We start from the raw sequence: 25,920 nt of genomic DNA, 5'->3' as shown, positions 1-25,920 counted from the left end.
GCTAGAACTATTTCAGCTGCTGTATCATAAGATCCATAGACAACACGCAGGAAATGATGGGCCTGCTTGTGCAGCAGCATACTGCATTTACAGCTCAGCAGTTTCCATGCTGTATTTCTGAGTGCATGAATGTCAGAAGGTCACTGACTACCGCTTGGCTTTGCTGTCCGCCTATAACCACCAAACAGAGCAGGAATTACATCAGGGCACAGTTGGTCCCATTTGCAATTCCTTTCTTCTGATGAGTGTATGTGTGTGTGTGTGTGTGTGTGTGTTCTGTGGATTGGAGACTATAATGCAGAGCAAGGACACAGTACCTCCCCTGGACACTACAATGTCTCGTCTTGAAAGATGGTGTAATTTGGAGGGAATGGATGGTTGAATAACTTGACAAGGAAGGACAAGAAACTGAATCGTTGTATGTTTCGATCTTATGCATTTGGGAAATGTGTCTTTGCTGTGATGCAACTAATAACTAGGGCTGTAACAAATCATTTGTTTTGCCAGTACGCCACCACCTGTAACTGCTACAGGTGTGTTCAAACCATTGATTCCGTTGGTAAACCAACTAACTGCAATGGCCACTACTGAAAAAAAAACAAAAAAACATTAAAAATGTGCACTCAATACTGCCCTATTCACAGTCAGTGACATATCATTTATTCCACAACTGTCAAAGTAGAGTTACCTGGGTAAAGTGAGTCATATTTGGCTTGTCATCTAATCTTAATAAGTCTGCCCCATAAAGTCACCCACTGTATGTCAAATATATCAGCTTTTATAAAAGCTATCTCATATGGATGTACATGAATTTGAACATATGCATGAATTCAAAAAAGACTTTAAAATCATTATATGTAAAATACAAACAGTGCAATTTTACTAGTAACATAAAGGTATGATAGCTATGAAGTGACTTAGAGGTAAACCAAACAACCAAAATCAGACATTATTTTACATTAATGTTATGTATATTTTATTATATATTGATTGGTATTTTACCCCATCTCAGGCCGTACTGCTTTTATTAAATTATTTGCTGTGTTCTAAGTAGCCTATGTGTTTAGTATAAAATGCTTTTCCTTTCAAGTCACTTTTGCTGCAATAAATACTCTTAAAATGTCTGTCCATCTCCTCTGTCTTGCTTGAAATACATTAGGGGTAGTCTTTTAAGAAACCTATAAAAGAACTGTGAATCAAATCGACTTGCTGTCAACTCTAATAACTACATATATATAAATGAACAGATCCATTAAAACTGAGATATTGAGAATAGCATACTGAGATCTCTCCTGTTCCAAAAACTTTGTAGCACAAGTTCAATTGTGGTGATGATGATATAATGATGTTACGTGTGCTAGAAATGTCTTTGTTAGGGATTGCCTTCAATCTTTACTCTTTTTTAATTTTTAATCACAGTGTTTTATTCTTATTCGAAACTGACAACAAATGCAGTCTTTTGAAACATCTAGTGGCATCTAGTGACATTCAGATTGTACTGTTTATCATATTTAGCAGTACTGAAGCATCAGTCATTTTTTCTACAATATCTGGAGAACAGGATTTACTCTGAGCGGAATTCAATTGGATTGCATATCCTATTCCTTCAGCATTATTGAAGTGTGTTCTCAAGCATATGTCGGTCAAATGAAAAACAACTCAAGTAACCATCAGTCACAGTACTATGTTAAGGAACTGCACATATACAATAGTACACATATAATTCAACATAATTTGACAGATCAGCTGAAGAGGAACACCTGTTTCATTTCCAATGGAAATGTTTTCAGTAATTGCATGTTCACACGCTACACTAATGAAGGAGGTTGTCCTAAGAATTATTTTCTAAATAGCTTCAGGTGCTTTTGGAATTGTCTTTTGATTGCTTTTTTAAATCACTTGCTTTTCTTCATGCTGTATGTGAATGCAGATGACAGACATGATGTGCTGACCTCTGCTAAGGTGATGAAGTTTGTTAGAGCGTCCCATTGCGTGTGTCCCGTCTTGGGTCTCTCATCAGAGGGGTCAGTCCTATTAGTACAGACAATGCACTCTGACCCTCTGGGCATAAGCCGTCAGATAAGAGAAACACAATCCAACAAGACAGAACTGCTCAGCAACACACACGTCCTGACCTCCAGTGCCCTGCCCTACGGGAGTGTTATTAAACCCCGAAGGGAAGTGTTTTTGTCTATGTGTGTGTGTTTGTGCGTGCCCATGACAAGTCAAGCACACAAACAAACATGTCAAGGAGGGATATGCTGACAACAATAGAACCAAGCTTTAATCTTACTCATGAAATATAAGCAGAAGGACATGAATATTGGTTCATCAAGTCCGTTCTTCCAGACACCCAGGTGCAGAGTCACTCTGTCTGTATTCCAGGAAAATATGAGTGTACAAACCTCAGCAGACATGACTTGAGGGTGAAAGACCCTTCTGTTAGAAGCACTAAATCTTTTATTGAATTAGCTCTTGGGTCAAGGAAGTGTAACTTTTTTTCTGTCCTGTCAAATAATTTATTCAAAAAGCACATTAAAATGCAATTTACACAGACTTGAATACAAATATTCTATGATTGGCACATTTTTTTTATTTCTGTAATCAAATTAATTTATTTATTTTGCTGGGGGGATTTTTTTACCCTTATAAAGTCAGAAATATAGGGGTAAAAACAACTGTGCTGATCAAAATCATGTGGTGCAACTATGCAGAAACACGCAGGGGAAAAACATAAAACAGGAAATGATATAATAGAGAGAACCCCTGCAGACCCTCAGCACTGTGTGTCAAGGTCAATAAGTCTCTTAAAATATCAGATGATTTGACCTTTGCATTGCGAGGCAAGGTTAGTTCAGGTGGTAAAATGTCATGTGATGCAACTAAAAAAAAAAACATTATGATATTTATGAATACATATTCACTCCCATAACAATGCAATATACATACCTTGAGAAATATATTTAAAACCTTGTTCACAAGTATTTCTAAAAATCCCATCATTCTTGTCATTAAACTGAATCTTTTTTTTTAAAATGGTTTAGAAATATTTTAAAACCAACATAACGAGGGGTGAGAACCAGAAGGGTGTAAGTGACATTTAACTTTACAGGAGAGCCAAAACAAACATTTTACCATAGATTGATCTGACTTTGTGTACTGATTTCAATTGTTTATAATACAAATTTGTACACTATTGGATGACAATACTTTTGCCAGTAGAAAGAGCTCATTAAGAGCTTTCATTTTATATATACGTATATCTCCATTTCACCAAAAAGTTCACTTACGCCCTTCTGGTTCTCACCCCACGATAAAGAGTTTTTACTTATTTTATACTGTACGTCACTGACCCTCTTACTGAACTTTTTCTTAGCTGAGGGACTCATTGAAAGAAACCACTGGACACCATCCAAACAAAACTCTCTGCAAGCCCTGTGATCCTAAAAATCCAGTTTGCACCCCTCTGAGCATGAACATGTCATGAAGATGTTAAACATTGCTTTACACAGAACAAGGAGTAATGCTAATTTGTCAGCAGCATCACACCACCTGTGCTTGGGGCCACACAATGCACTTGATACTAACAGCGGTTTAGAGGACAACACTTAGCAGAAATAAAATCGCTCATTTTAAGGTTACATAAGGGTAACTAGCTAGTGTTTTTCTGCCCAACTGATTTTAACACATGCAACACTGTTGTTTCTACTGAGACATGATGAGGGGATTATGGAGCGAAAAATCTGCCATGACAACTCAGTTTCTAATCTATAGTACTGTTTATTTTCCCATCATCCACTAAGCCCCGATGTATGTGTGGGTATGGTGATCAAGCCAAGTACAGCTACACGTCTGTGTCATACTACACACATCACGCACAGCAGCTAATTAATGCCCTGAGTGGAGTGATGCTGATTGCTTTCGGCTGGACTAATGCCACATTATTCTGGCTCTCCACACTGCTCAAATGCCAGTCTTGATATTTACAGAGAGTCAGTGTTATGGGAATGAGTGCTGTTACACTGATCTATCAATATGGCAAAATGTCTTTCGTAGTCATGGGTGATTGATATTAGGAAATCTAGTTTAATATCCATTTACTGTGGCATTGAGCCTGATATTTATGAAGGTGATGTGGGTGAAGGGTTTTATTGATTTATTACACTCTCGCAGGCAAGCGAGCGCACACATATGGACCTACACTTTAAACAAATAACATGCATTGTGAACTGTACAGTCCACTGATCTCACAGGAATTACGTTGTTTTTCAGTCTCTGACACGCGTGTGATTCTGTAAGTTATTTTACTGAGAAGTGAAGGAGGCCGCCACAAGTGGAGGGATACGCTTCTGCCTTGTAGAAGAAGAGGCAAATGGAAGGAACCGAGAAAGAAAAGGGAAAGACAGATTGAGAGAAAGATGCCAAATAATAAAGTCTGAGAAAGAAGCCAACTTTTAGTTTTGTATCCATTTTACAAATGCCTGGACTGCAGCACAACAGATTGTTTTCAGAAAATATCCTCTGAAGCTGAAGCAGATTCATCTTTTGGATGCAATAAATCATTAACAACAACGTTTAAGCCCAGAGAAACTTAAAAGAGCTCAAGACGGGCAACAGCCATTACTTCACAGCCAGCACCAAACGCTTTAAAAATGTTCAGCACAGCAAATAACTAGTGCTGTGAAGTATTGGTGCAATCCAATATGAACTACAGCAGAAAATGAAGACACAGAGCTAGCGTAACACCTCTCCACAGGCTATGCAACATTAACCTGTAAACGAGTGCTTAATAGCCTGGGTTATCATGAATATGAGTGCCTGCGCGTATATGTGCAAAAGTACTGCATGACTCAGCAAGCAGGATCTCATAATGTTTAAGGACTATCAATATATCCTCATTTACACTGAATATCATTTCAGATTCTAACAGTAAACATAAAGGTTTAGTACAAAAACTATGCACTACCACTTCTTATTTGCAGTGCAGTTGGACAGTCAATGCACTCCTTTAGCATTGCAAACAAAAACGTGAGATATGTATTAAAGAGCATTTGTGTGAAAAAAGTAAATCAGATAGACCATATTAAAAAAAAAAAGAATTCAGTCTATTACAGTCTATTATAAACAATAATTATGAAAAGAAAAATAGATAGATAGACAGACAGACAGATGGACGGACGGACAGATAGATGATAGATAGATAGATAGATAGATAGATAGATAGATAGATAGATGGATGGATGGATGGATGGATGGATGGATGGATGGATGGATGGATGGATGGATGGATGGATGGACGGACGGACGGACGGACGGACGGACGGACGGACGGACGGACAGACAGACAAACATAGATAAATAGATAAATAGATAGATAGATAGATAGATAGATAGATAGATAGACAGACAGACAGACAGACAGACAGACAGATAGATAGATAGATAGATAGATAGATTATTAGAGTATTAGACTACTGCTTAAAATGATTTGATAGTCTGTGCAGACTAAGTGACATCAGGTTCAGGAAAGGAAAGGAAAGGAAAGGAAAGAATGCTATATAGGAAAAGTTATTACATTTTGATTCTGATAAAATGTGGTGAAGATAATAAAGGCTTTCTTAATAACAAGCACCAATGAAATGTTCATAATAAGACCAGGAACATACATTAAGAAACTAAATATGGTTTAGAGTTAAAAGATTTGAATCTCCTCTGTATGGATAAAATCATGAAGACAGTAGTAATAAGCTTAAAATCTTTTTTTTTTTTTTTTTTTACTTAAAGGCAGAGCAGTTTGCCTGCAATTTAATGTCATTATATAACTCGTCATCAGTAGTGCATCTACTACAAGCTGTAAGAGGATCACTACTGAAAACGGACACTGTACATAGTGTGTATAGAGGTGACAGCATTAACAGCTGATTAATGCCAGTTGTCGGTTACTTTTTCATCAACTTACACAACCATTTTTCTCGTAACAAGCCCACAAGGCACTAGATTGACATGACCCAGAAGGCACTTATGATAATCTAATATCGCGTGTGCATATTTTACACAAGTACATGTTGGAAAAGTAATAGTGAGAGATGAGCAGGCCGAGAGAGGCCATAGTTATCTCCCTGTAGCGTGTGCTAAGAGTATGTCTTATTAATGACAAAATATCGGTTTACTGGAGATTAAATGGTAATTATCGTGTCTATAAAAAAACGGTAACAGCTATTATGACATTAGAGAATGAAGCTTTTTGGATTCCAAGGGAACACAGCACAGTTAGTCGTCTCTTCGACAATAAGCCCCTTGTTGCTAAGCAATTCAAGACATTGTTGACATATTATTATAAAATGAGAAAACATGAGTTGAAATCGCATGCATGCTGAGATCACGTGGAACACCTGTTCCTAGCCATAATAGACAACTAGTAGGTCCACGCAGATGTGTAAACACCTGGATGCTGCGTAAAACTGAGCGTGTATAATGACAACATGATTGCTGTGTGACTAAGCAAATTCTTAATGCAAAAATTGCTTACCTGGGTTCTGCAAAGCATTGCACATGCTCAGTGGTCATCGTGCACTCCAAAAGGACGAGAAACCGCTGTGCATGAAGTCCACCAAGTTCATGTTCCCTTCTGTGCTGTACATTTCCGCCAGCATTTTTATAAAGGGATGCATTGTCATTTGGTAAAGGGATGAAGACAAATAGTTGCATGAAGCATTCCCTTGAAATATACTCCCATGACAGTAACTTGAAAACTGTGGCCAAACTGATCCTTCAAGCCATGGTGTCGTTGACTCTGTTGATCAAGGTGTTTACTTTGTGAGACAATGCGAATCGGATATTTTGGCCTCGGTATGCCATAATGTGACTGTGATGCTTAGAAAGAATGAATCCTTGCAACGTGTGATGGATGAATTATGGTGTTTGTTTCAAATATTGTGCTAATGAACAAAAACCTACATGACTGATTTGTTTTTCAATACTCACAAAAGGGACTGACTATAAATGACTCTTCAGTCACTGTGGACAATGCACAAAGAACTACACAGGGTGTGCTAAGAGGGTTTTACCAGAGTGTAGAACATACTGAATACTGCCATGCGGACACATGTTTGCCATAATGGGATTTAAGATAACATTGCATTAAGTTGCGCAGCATGCTGCTTTCCAATTAATCATAATAGTTCAAATACGTTAAAATAATTCATTATTATTAGCTGAATTGGTTTTCATCAGAGAAGATTGCAGCGTATGTTTGCTAGTATTTCGAATTAATTAATAATGCAAGTCATATTGAGTCAGTATGATTACTGAGTCGTTTTTCAATGTCCTCCCTCTCTACCTCAGTGTTACCTGTTTCTTTCCTCTGCATTAAACTGGGAGACTATAACATAATTGATGATAGTGCAAACGATTTAAACGTTATTGCATAATAGCATTAGATAAGAACTCGCCTCTTTTCCCTACAATTACTGACAAATGTAACTCATAAAGTGCCTATGCAAGTTCCTTTTTGTTGCCTTCATTAATGAACCGGGAGTCGTGGGCAGATAGAGACACCGCTCCACGTCACGTAAAGCTGGTGGTTTTTGCGTTGCCTGTCACGTGATTACAGGGTATGTTTCACTACAAAAGTAGCCACATTGCAAAAATGTTTCAGCTCAGGTCCAGAACTTGATGAGTGCATGTATGTATGTGTGTTGTGCTTGCGCACGCGCGTACTGTAGGCTATATGTCTTCAAGTTGTGCATGTGTGCTGTTAACTGATTCGTTTGTGCAGTCATCTTTACGAAAACCTCCCGAGGAGGTTATCGTTCGTCCATAATCATACATCTGTCTGTAGGGTTCGTGAATGTGAACTGTTTTTTCCGCCTATGTCAGTACCGTTCCCTCTGCTCGGGCTCTGCGTGTCGGCCCCGCACAGAGATTCTGTCACACCCTCCTCCATCTCCATGTACTCTGCCGCCTTGTCACCCAAAGACGACCCCGACGGGGACCCTTTGAATTTTCTCAGGAAATCCGGAAAGTACGGGCAGCCCGGCGGGGGCTGTTCCACAACGGGCGCCTGGTCCTCGTTATCAGTCTCCCGGTGGTAGAAGTAGTTGAAGTTGGACACAATGACAGGGACTGGAAGCGCAATGGTCAGGACACCGGCGATGGCGCACAACGAGCCCACGATTTTGCCCCCGACCGTGATGGGCTTCATGTCCCCGTAGCCCACCGTGGTCATGGTCACTACAGCCCACCAGAACGCGTCTGGGATGCTGGTGAACTGAGACGAGGGCTCGTCTGCCTCCGCGAAGTACACCGCGCTGGAGAACAGGATGACGCCGATGACGAGGAAGAAGATGAGCAGCGCCAGCTCTCGCATGCTCGCGCGCAAAGTGTGCCCCAGGATCTGGAGACCTTTCGAGTGCCGAGACAGTTTGAAGATCCTGAACACGCGGACGAGTCGTATTATCCTCAGGATCGCGAAACTCATCGCCTGTTGCCCGTTGCCTTGCTGCTGAGCGAGGTCTGTGCCGAGAGTTATGAAGTAAGGCAAAATAGAGACGATGTCTATGGAGTTCATCGCGTTTTTAAAGAAAGCAGGTTTACTGGGGCTCGCGAAGAAGCGCACGATGATCTCAAACGAGAACCAAATGATGCACACCGTCTCAACGATGAAAAAGGGGTCGTTGAACGGCGTAAATCCATTGTCCGCCTGCGTGGAGTTTTTACCTGGGCTGAGGAATTCTTTGTCGTCCCTGAATTCTGGCAATGTTTCCAAACAAAAGATGACAATGGATATGACGATGACCAGCACTGACACGACCGCGATCCCTCTGGCTGGACTTGAACTCTCCGGATACTCGAAGAGCAGCCAGATCTGGCGTTTGAACTCGTCCTCGGGCAGCGGCTTCTCCTCCTCCTTCACGAAGCCCTCATCCTCGCGAAACTTGAGCATCGCCTCTTCCCCGAGTTCATAGAACTTGACCTCCTCGGAAAAGATGTCAAACGGCACGTTGGCGGGTCTCTTCAAGCGCCCCCCTGACTGATAGAAGTACAGAATGGCGTCGAAGCTCGGTCGATTCCTGTCAAAGAAGTATTCGTTTCGCAGAGGGTCGAAGTACCTGATTCGCTTCTCAGGGTCCCCCAGGAGAGTGTCTGGGAACTGCGCGAGAGTCTTCAGCTGGGTCTCAAACTTCAAGCCCGACACATTGATGACAACTCTCTCGCAGCAGCCGTACTCGTTGTAAACATTTTCGTAGCCTGACTGAGGACGCCTGTCCGTTAACGAAACCGTCTCCTCTTCATCATCCATGTTATAGACAAAACTCAACCTCTTGCTTCCCCTGTCCTCCTCTTCCTCCTCGCCCTCCGCCTCGTCCTCCTCGATCATGATGTCCTCCTCGGATCCTAGGAGCGCCAACTCTGAGTGGCGTAGATCCCCGCCGAGTGCCGCGCGGTTCCGTCTCCAGCGCGCGACGCCTCGTTGCTTTTTTCGCTCTCGGAGAAGTTGCTGTGGCGGCTCGTGGTGTTGCTGCTGCTGCTGCTGTTGCTGTTGCGGCTGTTGGGAGGAGGAGGAGGAGGAGGAGGAGGAGGGGCGCGAGGCGGTCCCGGCGCTACTGTTGTTGGTATTCGTTGAAGAGGCGGTGCGACTCTGATGCGGATGGTTGTGGGGATTGCCGCTGGACCCACCTCCCTCTCCGACCGTTCCGGCTTCGGCTACCGCCGCTACCGCTGCGCGCGACTGCCTCTCCCGCTCGCGCTCTCTCTCCCTGGCGCGAGCCTGGGCATATCCATAGGGCAGGTGGGTGTTGCAGCCCCCGCTGTCCGCGCCCACCATAGCAAACTCCATCTTCTCGAACTACGAAGCGTTCAGAATGATGGAAAACGGGCTGAAGAACCAGGCTGAGCAAAAGACGGCCTTGGCAAGTTCATAAATGCACTTGACTGGCACTGTAGGTCCGCTGCCTTCGGAAGTGCTTTAAGCTCTTTCAGTGCACTTTTACTTATTGTAATTGGACTTTACAACTGTGGCGAAGCGACGCGCTTCTGGTGACATCATCATAATCATCATCATTATGAGAAAAAGGTGTCCAACAATTCTAGAATCCATGTGCGCGGTGCGCGCCTTCGTTATCCAAACGGAAACTGAATGCAGGAGAAGAGCTCCGTAATCTGAGGTGCTCGGTAGAGACTTTATTCGCCTATGAAATCACTGGTTCCCATCTTCGCTGCGAGGGAGGGGTGGGGTGTAGGTTTGTTCCGTCCTCTGCCCCTTCAGTGGCTATGAATGAATCACTGAATCCGCTTGACACCAGCAACAGCTGCAAAGAAAAGAAAAACGTGTTGTAGAATGCAACTGCTCATCGTAATGTAGCCCAAGCAGACTGTGATGGATAGCCTATGTACACCAACATGAGCAGAACATTTGAAAAAAGTAATCAATAACAAAGGCATAAGTCACTATTCCTGCGGTGCATATTGATAATAATATTAATAACAAATACTACTGTGGCACATCCTTATTGTAACAGGCCAAGCAAGGAAACAGGAAACAGCGCGTGATATTACTGATCCAAAATCCCTTGACAATTAATTATAAACAGTCGTCGCACGCAATTTATCAGCCCTCTCATGCACTTCACCTTCCATTATTCGAGCCACTTACGTAGGAAATGATATGAGGATGTCTTCTCCGCTTCCACCCTCAATATAACAAGGTAGAGACGGCTGAGGATGTAAATCCCAGGTTTGTCCAAATTTCCCTCTCGCTCAGATATTCCTCGACGTAGCCAAACGCAGAACATGACACCTCAACACTCAGGTGTGATCGCATTCGAGGGATGACAGTTTTGGCCGCGGCTCGCCGTCGGGTCTTTATTCAACAGGATCTCTCATCACCTGCCCATCTCCCCCTCCCCAAAAAAACATGCACCGCTGCATTAAGCCTGGTCTCGCACTCACCAAAAAGCAGGTGCTGGTACCGAGAGCATGCTGCGTGGCTCCATAAATCACATGAGCGGCGTCAGAATCGAGATGTATCAAAGTTTCAGGATGCCATGTGAAATAGCCTTAGGTAAGTATGCGCAGCGCGCATCTGTCTGCCGCTCAGTCTCGCCCGTTGACCATTGTGCTCGTGTTATTGGGGAGCTGCGCTCCGCCGCGAGAGGCACGTTTGCGCAGCGCGGAAAGACCCCGATCGCCCCCCCGTGGTCGTGGCAGGCACGCGCTGGTGTGCTGCAGTTCTCAAACTTCGACAGCCCCTTATGCATCTGTTGACATCCAGTTCATCGCAACTGCCTACCCGAGGGACTGCTGCAGAGCACGAGCTGCACACACTAAGCAGCCTGTGTGTGGCTCTGTCAAAAAGCCACATACACTTTCTGTCACGGCCTGTTTGTGTATAGCCTAGTCATCGTTTGGAAAAAGTTAAGAATGTAAACACAACATAAAAAAGATGAATGTGATTGTGTCCTGAGAGCCCTGCACTTCACTCTTCCATGCTCCATTAAACAAGCAAGCGTTTATACAAAGAGCATAAATAAAAGATTCACCTCCTTTAGCTTAGCGTATGAGGGTTCGAAACTGGGGCCCGGGGACCTCGAAGAGAAGAAAAGTGGGTGCTAGGATCCGCTGAAAACTTGAGGAGAAAAAGAAAGACTTTACAACATTTAAAGCTTAAATGTTGATGTAGTTAAATATTTAACACAGTAGGCTAGTTTTCAAAACACATTTATCAGAATTTGAAATAATTACTGTTCTTTCTAAACACAAGGAAACACAAGATTCATCACAGATTTCAATTTATTTTGTTGTAAAATAGAACCCAACTTAAACATTTATTATATTATGAAAGAAGCTGTCATCTTATTGGAATAAGTTTTTACAAATAATATTTTGTATCAGTTTAGTTTGCCTTTAGAACAATGATAATATAGGGCAAATTATTTAATTTGGTCTATAATAAGATCATATGTGAGTTTCTTGGCATTAGCCCTCACTCATACAGACTATAGTGGCACTGTAAAATAAAAAAAGACAATCAAGGCCATTTAAACTAATTTTAAACTGAAAATTGGTTTTCTGAGATTGTCAATGCTTTAACTCATATGATGCTTGTATGAAAGCAAAATGCAAATGATTACTCCCACTACGCCACCTGCCTGTTTCTCCTGGCACTCTATTTTACAACAGAGAGCTTTAGAAAACCAGTTTCATCAGCAGCACTGTGAATGCTTTATATTTATCACCTGGAAAAGAAACATTGCATTTCGCAAGACAGAGAAACGCTCAACAAAACTCATGTCTTACTCTGTTGTAGAGGGGGAAATGTGTGTGTGCTATCAGAATGATTGTGCTGTTTGATCCAACTCGTTAGTTATGCAGCAGACATTGTGTTTGCTCTTGTTAAAACCGTTTTCATTGACTAACCTTTACTATCTTGACAAATGGACTTCTTGCTGTTTTATTATTCAAACACCCCACCTTAATAGCTTGTTTTGGATTTAGCTTATGTTTTTTCTATGCTTGTCTATTCTGTGTAGAATCTGCAGCTGGCACTATACAGAATAAAAGGGGGCAGTATTTCACAAGACAACATTTAGTCATTGTGGGCAAGCAAGTCAAGTCAAGTCACCTTTATTTATATACTGCTTTTAACAATACAGATTGTTTCAAAGCAACTTTCCAATATCAAAATAGGAAAATAGGGTCAATTATGTAAAATGACAAGCTTAAACACTCAATTTTCAGTTAAAGGCATTTCATTATTGAATTCAATGATGTCATCGGCAAACTTAGTTCAGTTTAAATATCTGTGCAATCAAGACGACGATATCGCTGGAAATTAAGTGTCCCCGACTAAGCAAGCTGGAGGTGACAGTGGCAAGGAACCAAAACTCCATCGGTGACAGAATGGAGAAAAAAACCTTGTGAGAAACCAGGCTCAGTCGGGGGGCAAGCACACAGGATGGCTGCTTTATATGTGTAGAGGGTAAAGATTCTGACTGTAGTGTGAAGGTTGTGGGTGTGCGATTGGATAATGGCTTATAGTTATTAGAATAATGGTGCTGAATGCATTGTAGGCCAGGAATGGGGTCCTGAATATGACTGTGGCAGCAGTGAGAAGTACATTGAGACCTGGGTAAATGTGAGAATTACTGGATATATAGAGTCAGACAGAAGCATTTTGGATGCACTGATGGGAGTGAAAAGGCAGATTTTCTCTACATTAAAAAGCCTTATTCGAATAGGGCACTTGTCGCAGCGTGATAAATGAAGGTCAGTGGGTCATCTTGGACAATTTCCAAGATTTGTACACATCAGGAGTCAATGACTGTACAACCTTCAAAAGCGATGGAAAGAGACTGGGGGCGGCTGAAAGAAAAAATAGCTTCGTTTTGTCAAGGTTGAGCTGGAGATGAAAAGCTGTAGAGCCAGACTGAGATCTGTTAAAGAAAATGAACACAATCAAAATGAAAATCCAGGTCACTGTATAACTTTAAAACAGATAATGGTCAAGGCAATAATGGCTAGGCCTGCTGTTAAATGGAATGAATGCTAGAATAGTTATTTTACAGAGGACAGTTTTGAAGACTATATACCATATTTAAAATGTTTAGAAGTTTGGGGTCAGTACGATTTTTATGTTTGAAATAAGTTTTTATGTACACTGCTAGATACTGTATATCTTTTCAAATAGAAAAAACACCTGCAAATTAAGAAAACAACTTCATCAATTTGACAACACACGCTGCATATGCTCACAACACAACCAAACAAAGAAACGCGCTGCAAATAAAATTCTTTATTTGGTTGTGTAGTGAACATTTGTAGTGCGTTTCTTTATTTGTTTGTGTTGTGAGCATTTGCATCGCGTGTGTTGTCAAATTGATGAAGTTGTTTTCTTAATTTGCAGGTGTTTTTTTCTATTCGCAGCGCCTTTCTTTATTTGGTTGTGTTGTGAGCATTTGCAGTGTGTTTCGTTATTTGTTTGTGTTGTGAGCATTTGCAGCACCTGCTGTCAAACTGATGAAGATGTTTTGTTGATTTGCTGGTGCTTTTTCTATTTGCATGTGTTTTATGAAGTTGCAGTGCGTTGAGCTCTCTCGGCCACCGTACATTACACTTTTCAAAGCCCATGAGCTTCTCAATCCCAATATAATTTTCAAATATCAATACATAGATCTAGTGGTTACAAAAAAAAAAAAGAAAAAGAAAAAAAAAAACCTCCACCTCCATCTGTTATGAGAGACTGTTTCAAAAGTTAGCCAGGTAAAAACTGAACAGATGCTGTGGAGACAAAAACTGATTGATTTTTGTGAAATATTCTTAAAAATATCCTCCAGAAATAAATTGTTGAAGCAGCCAAGTGTGGATCTCTTAGAGACGACAAGCTGTTGTAACAGTGATTTTCAATCCAGGAATTGTGCTGCAGAACACTGACCTTGAAAAGCAGAACATCAGTGGTGGCCTTTACATGGATCCTGTTCTGTCTAAGCCTCTTCCAGACTGAATGCCATGGCCACAGGGCTTTTGGGGATTTGTGCCACCTCCACAAAAGCAAATGCAGTAGTATGATAAGACACGGCTGCTCTCAACTAGATGTGGGCATCACGTCTGACAGGAGGGTATAAGTGTCCATGTGAACTGAGGTGAAAGGATATTGTCTCAGCAAAACTCCAGCAGGTAGGACTGACATGAACTTTAGCAATTATATTTATATCAGCATGAACTTTATATCAGTAGTTTGACTTCAATTGCAATGTGTTTGATACTTGCTTTTCCCAAACCAAATCTAAATTTATTAATCTTGGTTGCTCAACTAATAATATTTTAGCCAACTTTTTGTTTATATCCAGGCTGTGTGAGCTGGTTTAGTGTGGTCTGTGGTTAGATTGTCCTTTTAATATGATTTCCTTTACAAAAATGAATTAATTATGCAATAAAGCCCAAGATGGATACAAAATGCAATGCTAATACTTTACCCACTGCCGTACCTGTATTTGATTAGCTGCACACTTTCGCATTGATTCCCAGATGAGGATGCGCTTCGTTGTTATGGCGATGCTGTTGCCAGCACTAATGAGGGCAGGATCAGAATGCAGGTCCAGCTGTCGGCTCACCAATATTTCCATAACCGTGGAAAGTGAGGAATGTGGCAGCTGCTTCACAATTGACACCACTGCTTGTGCCGGGCTTTGCAAAACACAGGTAGGATGAAGTAATATTCTTCTAACCTTTCTTTTAAATGGATTTGTGCACATTTGACATATATGTGAATTTATATATATGAAATTTCAGCAGCTATTACTCCAGTCTTTGGTGTCACATGAAAAATCAGTCTAATGTGCTTTTTGTGGAAATCGTACTTTTTTCCCCCAGGATTCTTTGATGAACAAAAAATTCAAAACAACAGCATATTTAAAATAGACGTATTTGTAACATAAATGTAGTTTCTGATGAACTGAATGCATCCTAGTCATTATTGCCTTGACCATTATCTATTTTAAAGTTATACAGTGCCCTGGATTTTCATTTTGATTGTGTTCATTTTCCACACATTCTTACCCCAAACTTTTGAATAGTAGTGTCACGGCTTCCACAAAAACATTAAATGGCGCAAATGTTTTCAACATTTAAATGTTTCTTGTGCACCAAATCAGCCGATTAGAATGATTTCTGAAGGATCATGTGACATTGAAGACTGAGTAATGATGCTGAAAGTTAAGCTCTGCCGTTGCAAGAATAAATTACACTTTAAAATATTTGACCCTGGACCACAAAACCAGTCTTAAGTCGCTGGGGTATATTTGTAGCAATAGCCAAAAATACATTGTATGGGTCAAAATTATCGATTTTCTTTTATGCCAAAAATCATTAGGCTATTAAGTAAAGATCATGTTCCATGAAGATATTTTGTAAATTTCTTACCGTAAAAGTATCAAAACTTCATTTTTGATTAGTAATATGCATTGCTAAGAACTTCATTTGGACAACTTTAAAGGTGATTTTCTCAATATTTTGATTCTTTTGCACCCTCAGATTCCAGATTTTCAAATAGTTGTATCTCGGCCAAATATTGTCAGATCCTAACAAACCAAACATCAATGGAAAGCTTATTTAATCAGCTTTCAGATGATGTATAAATTTCAATTTCAAAAAATTGACACTTAAGACTGGTTTTGTCGTCCAGGGTCACATATAGTAAAATAGCAAATGGTTCTTTCAAATTGTAATATTTCACAATATTACTGTTTTTACTGTATTTTTGATCAAATAAATGTAGCCTTAGTAAGCATAAGAGACTTTTTTGAACAACATTAAATTATCTAATATATATAATAAGTAATATACAGTAGTCAACATTTGAAGTGGATCAAAACCTTTCATCAAAGTTGTCCTAAAACCTGAAACCAAAATGTGTTCTTGGGACAACTTTAATGAACTTTTATTGATCCACTCCAAATGTTTACTACTGATGACTCTCTCATAGCTTTTTTATTTATTAATATGACATTCATTCTTGCTCTTGCACTAGGTAAATGGGAACTAAAATACGTTTTCTTTTTTTGGCAGGAAAGTGTTTACCGTAGCCCACTGATGCTGTCCTACCAGAACACCTGTAACTTCAGAGAATGGACCTACGAGACCTATGAGTTTAAAGGCTGCCCTTCCAGGGCTGACTCCGTTTTCACTTACCCAGTGGCCCTCAGCTGTGAATGCAGCAAGTGTAACTCGGACATCACAGACTGCGGAGTCCTCAGCCAGCAGACACTCAGCTGCGATACACATTAGACAAGGAAACCAAACCCTGCTCTGCAACCATTTGAAAGCCTTTTGTACAATTCTGAATATTTCATGGTATTCCATGTAATTTGCATAATGGAATAAAACAAATATGAAACATTTTCATATTATTTGCAAGCATCAATAAATATAACATACTGCAAGACCCAATTAAAGGCAAATATGATTTCTTTTTAAATCAGTATAAAAGACGCTTTGGCTCAAAGCTCCTGACAGGTCATCTGTGGTGCTGTTGCTGTTTCATCCTGTTGTGTTTCTGGAATCTTCTGTGGGCTCTGCTGTCAATAATCTCAGTCAGGCACAAACAGCACCATTAAAACAGCTCTCACATAGCGTAAACAGAACTCATTTCCTGTGATAAACCATCTGTTCCCAAGCGCTTACACGCAGAGACACGTTAATTTTGCTTGTGAAATTGGTGCGTTTTTACCAGAGCTTATAATTGTCCTTCTGAGACCAACTGTAAAAATTTGTCTCTGTGAGGATGCTCTCTCTGATACGCTGAGCAAACTCACTGAAACCATACTACATTTACATAATCAAATTAGTTTTGAATCAACATGAATATCAAAGAGTTTTCAGAAAAAGGGGTAATGTCTTACATATAAATGGGTAGAAATGGGTTAGGGCACATCACAAAAAGCCTTTAATACCCCTGTATGGTAATAAAAGGAGCAGATCATAAAAACAAAAGACACTATATCATAACAGATGCTCTTTAAGGTGTCATCTAAACGAGAACATGCATGACTTACAGTTGCTTAGGAGTTAAATCTTTACAAGGTTAATGAGAAACAAATCATCTGTGTACATATATGTGTGTGTAATTTTATGTTGGCACACTGCAAACAATTCAAATTTCATTTGACTAATTGATTTAAAGCTGGCAGATATTCCCTACTATAACTCAAGGCCTCAAATTATGGCAATAAAAGGTTTACTTCTCACATTACATGGCAAGTATTGTAATATTTAAACTGTATCAATGCTTCATCTTTAAAATTGCACTGCCAGTTATTTGCACTGGAAAAAACTTCACCCAGGTGGTTTTCCCTTGACAAACTGCCTGTCTAGATGGGAATGTTTTGAAAATCATCAAAATCTGCCTCATTTGAGTGCTTTTTCAATACTTTATCCCTGCTTCAAGTCAACCTTCTTGCTGTTTGTACATTCTTATTGTTGTGTAGCTACAAGGCAAACTGGGCCCATGACAGATTGTTCTTCATCTTGACGTTCTTGGCTCCTAGCACTGCAACGCGAGGTGGAGTGGCCTGAATGTGCAGGCTGAGACAAATGGGCCAATTAGAAAAACATCTTAGACAATATCTAATAGATGATATCACCAAACAAATACTAAAGTGCCCTGCAGTAAACCAACAGGTTTCTGGATATCATTAGTCAGTTTACTGAGTAAATCAAAACGTGTGTATTTTTTTCCTTAAAAACAAACTAAATAAAATAAAACAAGTGGCTACATATTATGCTTAGTATTTTAAAAAAAGATATAGTATATAGAGTTACTCAGACAAAAGATAAATTTTAGGTTAAAAGATCATATTTGTAAAACCTTTGAATCAGCACTGCGCACTCTGCTTATAGTCAGATTTTATTTTTGTAAGTGTAAAAACAAATTTCAAAGGAGAGAAACAGCTACAGCATTACTAAAGAAGTGGAAATCCTGGAAAGATTACAGAAATGAACACAGCTGCGATGGCAGCAAAAACAGAGAAACATAAGACAGCATTTTTTATTAAACTTTTACATTTAAAAAATAAACAATATAGCAAATGAAGCAAGTACTTCTGCAATGTCCATATACCAAGCCAGTGTCAGTCTTTTTTGCTCAGAAGCAGAAGTAGTGTCGTCCAACGAGTTAGCTAATTTGCAAACTTGTTGCGAATGATCTCTCCTCCCTCTACCTCCACCTGCTCATACAACCATTTCCGGTCACATCGGCACTCCACACCGCACTTCCGGGATCCGCACTCGGGACATGGGTAAAAGCAACCCATGCAGTCTACGTCCAGACAGTCACAGAGATCCCTTCCACATGAGATCAATAGACCTTTGCTGTCATACACTTTACTCTTGAGAGACATGGTCTGTCTGCAGGGACAAGAAAGATGGCAAAAAATGGGGTAAGTTCATCCAAACTTTTTTTTTCTCCAATGCTTGAGACACCATATAAAACACTTTGAATACAACTGCAATTCATTTAACTGAAACCATCATTTATATGCTAATCTTCATTATGGCTGAGGTGATATGTTCATGAGTACCTGTCACCTAACGAGACCTTCCCTGCACGTCTCCGGTCATTCACACCTCTGCTCTGCAATAAAGAAAAAAAAAAGTCTGATTGACAAAGGGAAAAGTAGTCAGCTGAACTATAGCTGTTTTACCAATTATTTTAGGAAGCAATTCTTTGACACCTTGTGGCCAAGCACTTTCTATGGAAGTTTGTTTCTGATACATAAAAAAAAAATCTCCCTTGCAATTCTGAGTTTACATATGACTTTTTCCCCTCAATTGCAAGATTGAGAAGAAAAGTCTGAATTGTGAGATAAATCAAATTACCTTTATTATATATTTTTTTATTTTGTGGCAAAACAACTAAAAAATGAATTGCGAGAAGTAAACTCAGAAATTACTAAATAAAAAACGCCCGAAGAGCAAGATTCAGAATTGCTTAAAAAAAGAAAGCTGAATTGTGAGATAAGTCAGCATTACCTTTTTTATTTCTTTTATTCCATACTTTTTACTAATGAAATTGTTATTTAGAATTCCAATTTATTAATCATTTTAAAATGCCAGAAAAAACTCCTATCACTTAAGGCCTTAGGTAATGACAAAAAACGGTTTAGTCTAGTCTTACACTGCAATTGTAATAATTAAAAAAAAAAAAAAAAAGAAAGAAAGAAATGCTATGCAGCTTCATCTATACAATTGCTTTGCCAGTTATTTCCACTGGAAAAAGAGTTTAATGCAAGCTTAGTTTTCCTTAGATAAACTGCCGGTCTAGAATGTTTTAAAAATCCGCCTCTCCTGATTTTATTTATTTATTTAATTATATATATTTTTTGCATCCATGCTTCAATTTTCATGCTGTTTTACACGCTATTGCTGTACTGCAAAATCAACATATCCACACAGACTTGTACCTTTGACACACCTTGTGGCCAAACGCCTTTAAGATTTGCTCAATTCACATACAGCAAATCTGAAAATGAGATTTTTCTCCATGAGATTGAACACCAAAAAAGTGTGAGATGTGTTAATGACCTGCAGAGAAGCTAAAAACAGAGTAAGTGTTAGTGATTGCATATTCAGCAGTGTACGTGTTACCTTCAGGCTAGAGTCTCTTATAGGCTGTCTTCGGTCTTTTGTGATTAGTTTGGCTCTGTCTTTATCAGAAAGTGAACCAAACCGACTGGAATCATTTGCATCCTTTGCCACTAAACCTCCTCTGTTTTTCCGTAACTCAATCTATAAGCAATAAATAAACACCATGAATAAAACAATGAGTGGGATCACATTGCTGAAGCAGTTATATTGATGTTTTTGAACTAGATAACAAGAATAACTCTACTAAGTGAAAAGACACACACCTTTGTGCCATCACCTCCAGAGTTTGCGAAAATAGTTGGCACGGCATCCTCTCTAAGAAACAGTTTTCCATTATAGTCACGGAAGCAGTCAGGCTGGAAATGCTCCGAGCACAAACAGGAGTTCTGAGTGGGAACAAAGTTCTTTCTCCCAAGGTTTCGTACCCATTGCTCGGCCAGCTGAGGCTTACTGATTGGAAACCTGAACAGAGAGAAAGAAAAGGTAGCTGCAACTCTATTGGTTACTGTTACTTCCAATACAGTTTATCTAGACATGCATATTTTATTCTGAAATCAGCAACCTGTGCAAATCACCTAGATTTAAATGATTTATCATATCAGCTGTCACAAGTATTTTTTTTTTTTAGTGGCAACATAACACAAGCATGTTAATTGTGTTTTGTAATTTTAATATCCATATGTGCTACCATCACTAATAGACTATACATATTAAAAGTGAAAAGAGTAGCACAGACAAACACGACGCGCCACAATAAGCAAAAAATATAAAGATTGTGTTGCCTCTTGTCTACAAGATAGAAAGTTGTATTATAGGTATTTTACATATTAACGACACGTTACATGTTAACTATGAAAACCTCTATCTGGATGTACAGCATCTTACAGCAACTCGTGCACATGTAAACAGATTAACACAAAGCTCAATAAATCATATTATGTTCGTTACCTGTAGAATCTGATCTCTGACCCTTTGGCAAACCGGTTTGAGCAATCAATAGCCGAACAGGAGATAGGCATGGTTGCGTATTCGTGTTAAAAACTTAGAAAAATCTGTTATTGTTCCACACGAACTACAATCATTTTCACAAGCAGCACCGCGGGAGCATCAAAACGCAGACCTTGTTAACTGCGCATGCGCTGTTATTTGTTTGGCGGCCACTGGACATCCGCACAGCAAGATCCATTTAGTTTCATTGGAGATCACGTAGTATTTTACTTGTGAGGAGATAAGCCATTGCTTCAATATTTGATAGTCAAAACAACACTTTTAAAGAGCACTTGCTTCAAAAATAAGCTAATGAAAAAAAAAAGAAAGAAAAAAAAGTAAACTTGTAACTTTTATTTTGAAATAAGTCGTAACCGGAAGTTTAACAAACATTTCCTGGATTTGTAAAAATAGTGAAAGGTGTGCGGAGGTTCTGAATGGATCACTTCGAGAAGGATTTAGTTGATGCGCTTAAAGACATCGTCGAGGCTGGAAACTGGCAGTGTGTGGGAGACAAATCTAAGTTTAAGTCACTATGCACGAAGTAAGCGCCTGTCATTGTATAAATGCACACGATGATGCTCTTGAACTGTTATAAGATGTTCTGTAAAACATAACTTTTTGGAAAGGAGATTTAAAAAAAAAAAAAAAAGTGTAAATTGATTTATTTTTAAAATGGAATTAGATAAGGAATATGTTAAAAATGCATCTGTTTTGAATGGCTGTTATAGTAAAACATAATTTACAATGGGGAAAAAATGTCTTAAATTAGAGAAATGCAGTGGGGTCCAAAAGTGAGACTACTTGCATGTATTAAAGAATGAATATATATATATATATATATATATATATATATATATATATATATAAATATTTGTATTTTCACTAAGAAAATTCATGTCACTGTAATATTTCTTCATACATACACATTTACATATTTTATGAAAATATATAAAAATAATAATAACAATATTTTTAAGGTTTTACTCTGATGACGGAGAGCATATAGTCCTGGTGCATACAAAGGATGATCAATTCTGGGCTATGGATTCATCTTGCCCACATGAAGGTTAGTTGTAACTCTAGTAAGATATAAAGAACCCTCGTGCATTATGTAGGCAAGGCAAGGCATGTGACTTTTCTTAGATGGACTGGTTTTGGTTTTAGATTCAGCTTGTCATCCGACCATCGCAACTACTTAACTGTTAAGTTTTTATGCTTTCATATGGTTCCTTTTTAATTATAAATTATTTTGTTCCCTCCCATACAATGTTATGCAAAACTTTATATAGTTGTGTCTTTATTCCATTTTCTCCATCGTGGCCTTATTCTGACTTCCCTCACAAGCCTTGTTTTGAGGCTGATGATACACAGGACAACTTTTTGGACCAATACTGCTTGGTCACTTTCCCATTGAGAATGGGTAACAAATTTTTATCTGGATATTTTAGATCGGACGTGGGCCCTGTGTCTCACCTGGTTGCCCATTGATGGCAACATTGCCCAAAGTATCAGTTGCCCTGTGTATCATCAGCCTGAGAGAAAACTCTTTCTAGATGGTTTGTGATGTAACTTCCACTTCCTAGGTGAAACATTAGTGATACATTAGATGTTTGTTGGATATTGTTTTATATTTGCTTTATCTCTAATTGAATATATTTATCCTGATTTTTAAATACATGTAAATTTAAAAACATTTTCTGACAAAGCAGTGGTGTAAGTTAATTATGGGTCTTTGTGAAAATATTGCATAACTGTAATACAGTAAAATGAAAGAATTGTTTTAATATCTGAATATAATGATCCATTGCTTAACAGGGGGCCCACTTGAGCAAGGTGATATTGAGGATCTGGGCAATGGGAAACTGGCACTGATTTGCCCATGGCATTACTTCGATTTCAGCCTTGAAACTGGTTCCTCTTCCACTGGACTGCAGGCAAGTTGTTATGATGGTCCAGCTTAAAGGAATAGTTCACCCAAAAAAACAAAATTCTGTCATTTACTCATCATTTACACACCCTGTATTTTAATTTCTGGGTGAACTATACCTTTAATGCACAGTGATCGAACTGCAAGCATTCATGATGTGTCTCATATTTTTGTCACCAGAACCAAGTGTATGATGTCCGTGTACTGGATGGAAAAGTCTACATAAATACCCAGAGCACACTGTCCCTCTGTCCCATCCCAGCAACAAAAATAACCCACCAAGGTGAGCAATGACAGAATACAAAAATATGAATTGTATGACATGTTATGGTACACAGTGCGTGCTTGTGCTGGATTCTTTGCAGATAGTTTGCCCGTGGAAATAAATTCCTCTGAAAACACACTTTGCATGTGGGCCACCAAAATCCTTCACACCGCAGATCCACAGGAAAAGGTTTGGAAATATCCTTTAACATGTAGTGATTGACTATCATTCGCCACATCTCAGTTTTATCAGACACTTTCTGACTGCCCAAAATAAATCTTCGTACGACTTCTGCTTGTTTGTTTTTCTGTGTTCTGTAGGTTTCATTGACCAAGATAGTGCAAGAGAACTGGGACAGTGGGAAAATAACAGAGACTGGGGAGGCCAGCCCTCCTGCGCAGCCTAACAGAAAAGACAATCTGACTGTTGTGGAGCCTGGAAAAATCAAACGGGGCAAGGGTGGCACACTGGTAAAGTTTGTTTTGGTTAGACATTAGTTTATGTTCTTCAGTAGAAAGCTAAAGAATAATTAGGTAAAAATAAAAATGGTTTCTGTTTTAACAGGCGAGTAGGATTGCTTTACTGCACTCTCTTGCTAATATAGAGCAGTGGGCAATAGACCTGTCCTGGGATGTGATAGCAAGATTCTCCACATTTATATTGAGCAATGGTGAGCCATTACCTCGCCAGTTCTTTGACGACTTTGTCAAAGTAGCAGGAGATGAAGCCAAGGTTTGTATATATGTTTACATCTTTCATTTATTTAGGCTAAATGCTAACTAAGTGACCATCATTAATTTGACATCAACTTCTCCTGCAGCATTATCAGTTACTAGAACAAAGGATTATGGAGCTTGGCAGCTTCTTTGGTGCTTTACCAGTACACAACGGTCAGTGTTTTCATGTGTTTGTCTGTTTTGTCTTAACATAGGTGATGTTAGAGATTCAATATTCGTCTTTTTTCTTTTCAAAAAGGTTTGTGGCAGTCGGCAACAGATACGTCTCACGACCTTTTGGCGAGGCTAGCTATAGTGCACATGGTCCACGAGGCCAGGTAAAACACATCTCTTGTCTGTCAGATTCTGTTATTTTCATGTATGTATCTAAAAATATCTATTTAGTTGTATTTTTGCACGGTTTTTACACAGAGGTTTAGATGTGCACCCTCAGACTCTGTCCCGCTTCGCTGCTCAGGGAGACACAAGCTCAGTGAAGGTGTTGGAGGTGATTTATGCTGATGAGATCACACATGTGGCTGCAGGGCTGAGATGGTTCACACACATCTGCTCAAAAGAAGGACGGGTAAAAGATCTAACAACTATGTAACAGTACTATTAAATGACTGTGAAAGTAAAGTATTTAATCATAAAATCATGACAATAGGCTTGAAATGCTTAGATAGTAGTCTGTTTCCTAACAAGAAAGGCTTAAGTCTTAAGTTTTTTTCTCAATATATTTCAGGATTCCTTGAAAACGTTCCATGAATTGGTGAAGTTGCATTTCAAAGGGTTTTTGAAGCCTCCATTCAACACAGAAGGAAGGAGGACAGCAGGGATGACAGAAGAGGTATACCTACCATTTTTGAATTTCTGCAGAATTATTCTTTTTTTGTTTTGTTTGTTGTTGTTATTTGTTTGATTGCATAACTTAAATGATATTCTTTTTTTTTATTCAACCTTTGCCTACAGTGGTATGTTCCTCTTGTCAAGCCCTCCAGTTTACAGAAGACCTCCTGATTGGATTTATTTTTATTCAAAAAGAGGAAACCTGTTTTGCATTCTGTAAAAAGGACTTTTAATGTGGAGTGTGCTTGCATGATCATCAGATGAACTCTAAGGGTAAAGAATTCACAGAACGGATCTGTAAATTCTATGTATTCTATGTGCATTCATTTTTTTCCCACAGTAACCACTATTTAATGGTTTCTTTAATTCTTGTGTAAGAAATGTAATGTAATCAATGAACTTTAATTTTATGATAATTTATTTAAATATATGAAAAGACAAATGCACATTGGTAAATATCGTTGCAGCAGTTCAGTGGTCTTGCTGACAGGGGGCGCTCAGAGGTTGTTTTTGCTTTCAGCTGAGGTGTTCTGTGAAAGGGGTGCGGTTTCCACTGCTGAGAAGTTTTTGAGTAGGTTTTCATATTTGGTTAGAGGGTATTATATCATCATTTAAACTGTTTTAAACTTAATCCAAATGCAGAAAAGCATGCACATCCAAAAATAACAGATGTGACACATTTAATAGAATTAAACATTTGTAATAGAAAAACATGCAATCGGATTAAGTTTAAAACAAAATTGGCATACTGTTGATTCTAAAGGATGTCTGATGAAGGTATGTGGCCTGAAATTTCATGTGTTTGGTGAGAATACCATTAAAATTCCTTTGGGAACAACAGTATGCTGACTTGGTTTTAAATTCAGTCCAAGTCATTAAGAGTTTTGTATCAAATGGATAATGAATTATTACTCCACCTGACCATAGATCCATCAGTGTAAACACGTTCTTAGCATAGAGTTGAAAATTTGTCAATCCTTGTAAAAAGGTCAATTGAAATTTTTTTTATGTGTTGGGTCTGCTTTGTTCACTCA

At 39.1% G+C, this 25,920-nt stretch overlaps 4 protein-coding genes across 8 annotated transcripts in view; 2 read left to right on the top strand and 2 right to left on the bottom strand.

Annotated features, from left to right (window-relative positions):
• fshb (follicle stimulating hormone subunit beta) overlaps positions 1–16,934 on the top strand; it is a 69,309-nt gene extending 52,375 nt beyond the window's left edge. For 2 of the 4 annotated variants that reach the window (XM_058781451.1, XM_058781450.1), the window contains exons 3-4: positions 15,025–15,198; positions 16,564–16,934. In XM_058781451.1, the coding sequence (XP_058637434.1) occupies positions 15,025–15,198; positions 16,564–16,782 (393 nt within the window). In that variant the 3' untranslated portion in view covers positions 16,783–16,934. Of the gene's footprint in view, positions 1–7,500; positions 7,614–13,780; positions 15,199–16,563 lie in introns of those variants that run through there. The other 2 variants (XM_058781449.1, XM_058781448.1) reach the window with 2 other exon arrangements.
• kcna4 (potassium voltage-gated channel, shaker-related subfamily, member 4) lies at positions 7,607–13,692 on the bottom strand. Its single transcript, XM_058781447.1, has 2 exons — positions 10,951–13,692; positions 7,607–10,310 (listed from the first exon to the last, which is right to left on the bottom strand). Exon 2 carries the CDS (start codon positions 9,836–9,838, stop codon positions 7,823–7,825), a length of 2,016 nt encoding a protein of 671 aa, XP_058637430.1. The 5' UTR covers positions 9,839–10,310; positions 10,951–13,692; the 3' UTR covers positions 7,607–7,822.
• A 1,589-nt stretch (positions 16,935–18,523) lies between the features above and the next one.
• Positions 18,524–21,307, bottom strand: arl14ep (ADP-ribosylation factor-like 14 effector protein). The gene is made up of 5 exons (XM_058781259.1): positions 21,088–21,307; positions 20,403–20,601; positions 20,140–20,280; positions 19,074–19,126; positions 18,524–18,900 (listed from the first exon to the last, which is right to left on the bottom strand). Exons 1-5 carry the CDS (start codon positions 21,156–21,158, stop codon positions 18,672–18,674), a joined length of 693 nt encoding a protein of 230 aa, XP_058637242.1. The 5' UTR covers positions 21,159–21,307; the 3' UTR covers positions 18,524–18,671.
• Positions 21,308–21,448: 141 nt separating this feature from the next.
• On the top strand, positions 21,449–25,910 carry si:ch73-314g15.3 (uncharacterized protein LOC368688 homolog). Of its 2 annotated transcripts, XM_058781250.1 has the most exons (12): positions 21,449–21,670; positions 22,107–22,195; positions 22,945–23,063; positions 23,237–23,339; positions 23,422–23,510; positions 23,642–23,791; positions 23,886–24,053; positions 24,142–24,211; positions 24,297–24,375; positions 24,470–24,623; positions 24,783–24,887; positions 25,010–25,910. In XM_058781250.1, the coding sequence occupies exons 1-12, from the start codon at positions 21,564–21,566 to the stop codon at positions 25,055–25,057; spliced, it is 1,281 nt and encodes a 426-aa protein (XP_058637233.1). In that variant the 5' UTR covers positions 21,449–21,563; the 3' UTR covers positions 25,058–25,910. The 2 variants fall into 2 exon arrangements, with proteins under 2 accessions (XP_058637233.1, XP_058637232.1); XM_058781249.1 differs by having other exon boundaries at positions 24,783–25,910.
• The last annotated feature ends 10 nt before the right edge of the window (positions 25,911–25,920 follow it).

This window comes from Onychostoma macrolepis, chromosome 07 (assembly GCF_012432095.1).
Source record: "Onychostoma macrolepis isolate SWU-2019 chromosome 07, ASM1243209v1, whole genome shotgun sequence".
Taxonomy (NCBI): Eukaryota; Metazoa; Chordata; class Actinopteri; order Cypriniformes; family Cyprinidae; genus Onychostoma; species Onychostoma macrolepis.
This window is presented reverse-complemented; position numbering and strand designations above follow the sequence as displayed.

Excerpts from the sequence above, each read along its gene's own strand:
- kcna4 (XM_058781447.1), bottom strand. The coding sequence starts at position 9,838 with ATGGAGTTTGCTATGGTGGGCGCGGACAGCGGGGGCTGCAACACCCAC.
- arl14ep (XM_058781259.1), bottom strand. The coding sequence starts at position 21,158 with ATGCCTATCTCCTGTTCGGCTATTGATTGCTCAAACCGGTTTGCCAAA. Across the intron at positions 20,602-21,087 it reads TCAGAGATCAGATTCTACAG|GTTTCCAATCAGTAAGCCTC; the intron begins GTAACGAACATA and ends CTCTCTGTTCAG. Across the intron at positions 18,901-19,073 it reads AAGGTCTCGTTAGGTGACAG|ACAGACCATGTCTCTCAAGA; the intron begins GTACTCATGAAC and ends TTGTCCCTGCAG.
- si:ch73-314g15.3 (XM_058781249.1), top strand. The coding sequence starts at position 21,564 with ATGGATCACTTCGAGAAGGATTTAGTTGATGCGCTTAAAGACATCGTC. Across the intron at positions 22,196-22,944 it reads TTCATCTTGCCCACATGAAG|GGGGCCCACTTGAGCAAGGT; the intron begins GTTAGTTGTAAC and ends ATTGCTTAACAG. Across the intron at positions 23,064-23,236 it reads CCTCTTCCACTGGACTGCAG|AACCAAGTGTATGATGTCCG; the intron begins GCAAGTTGTTAT and ends TTTTGTCACCAG.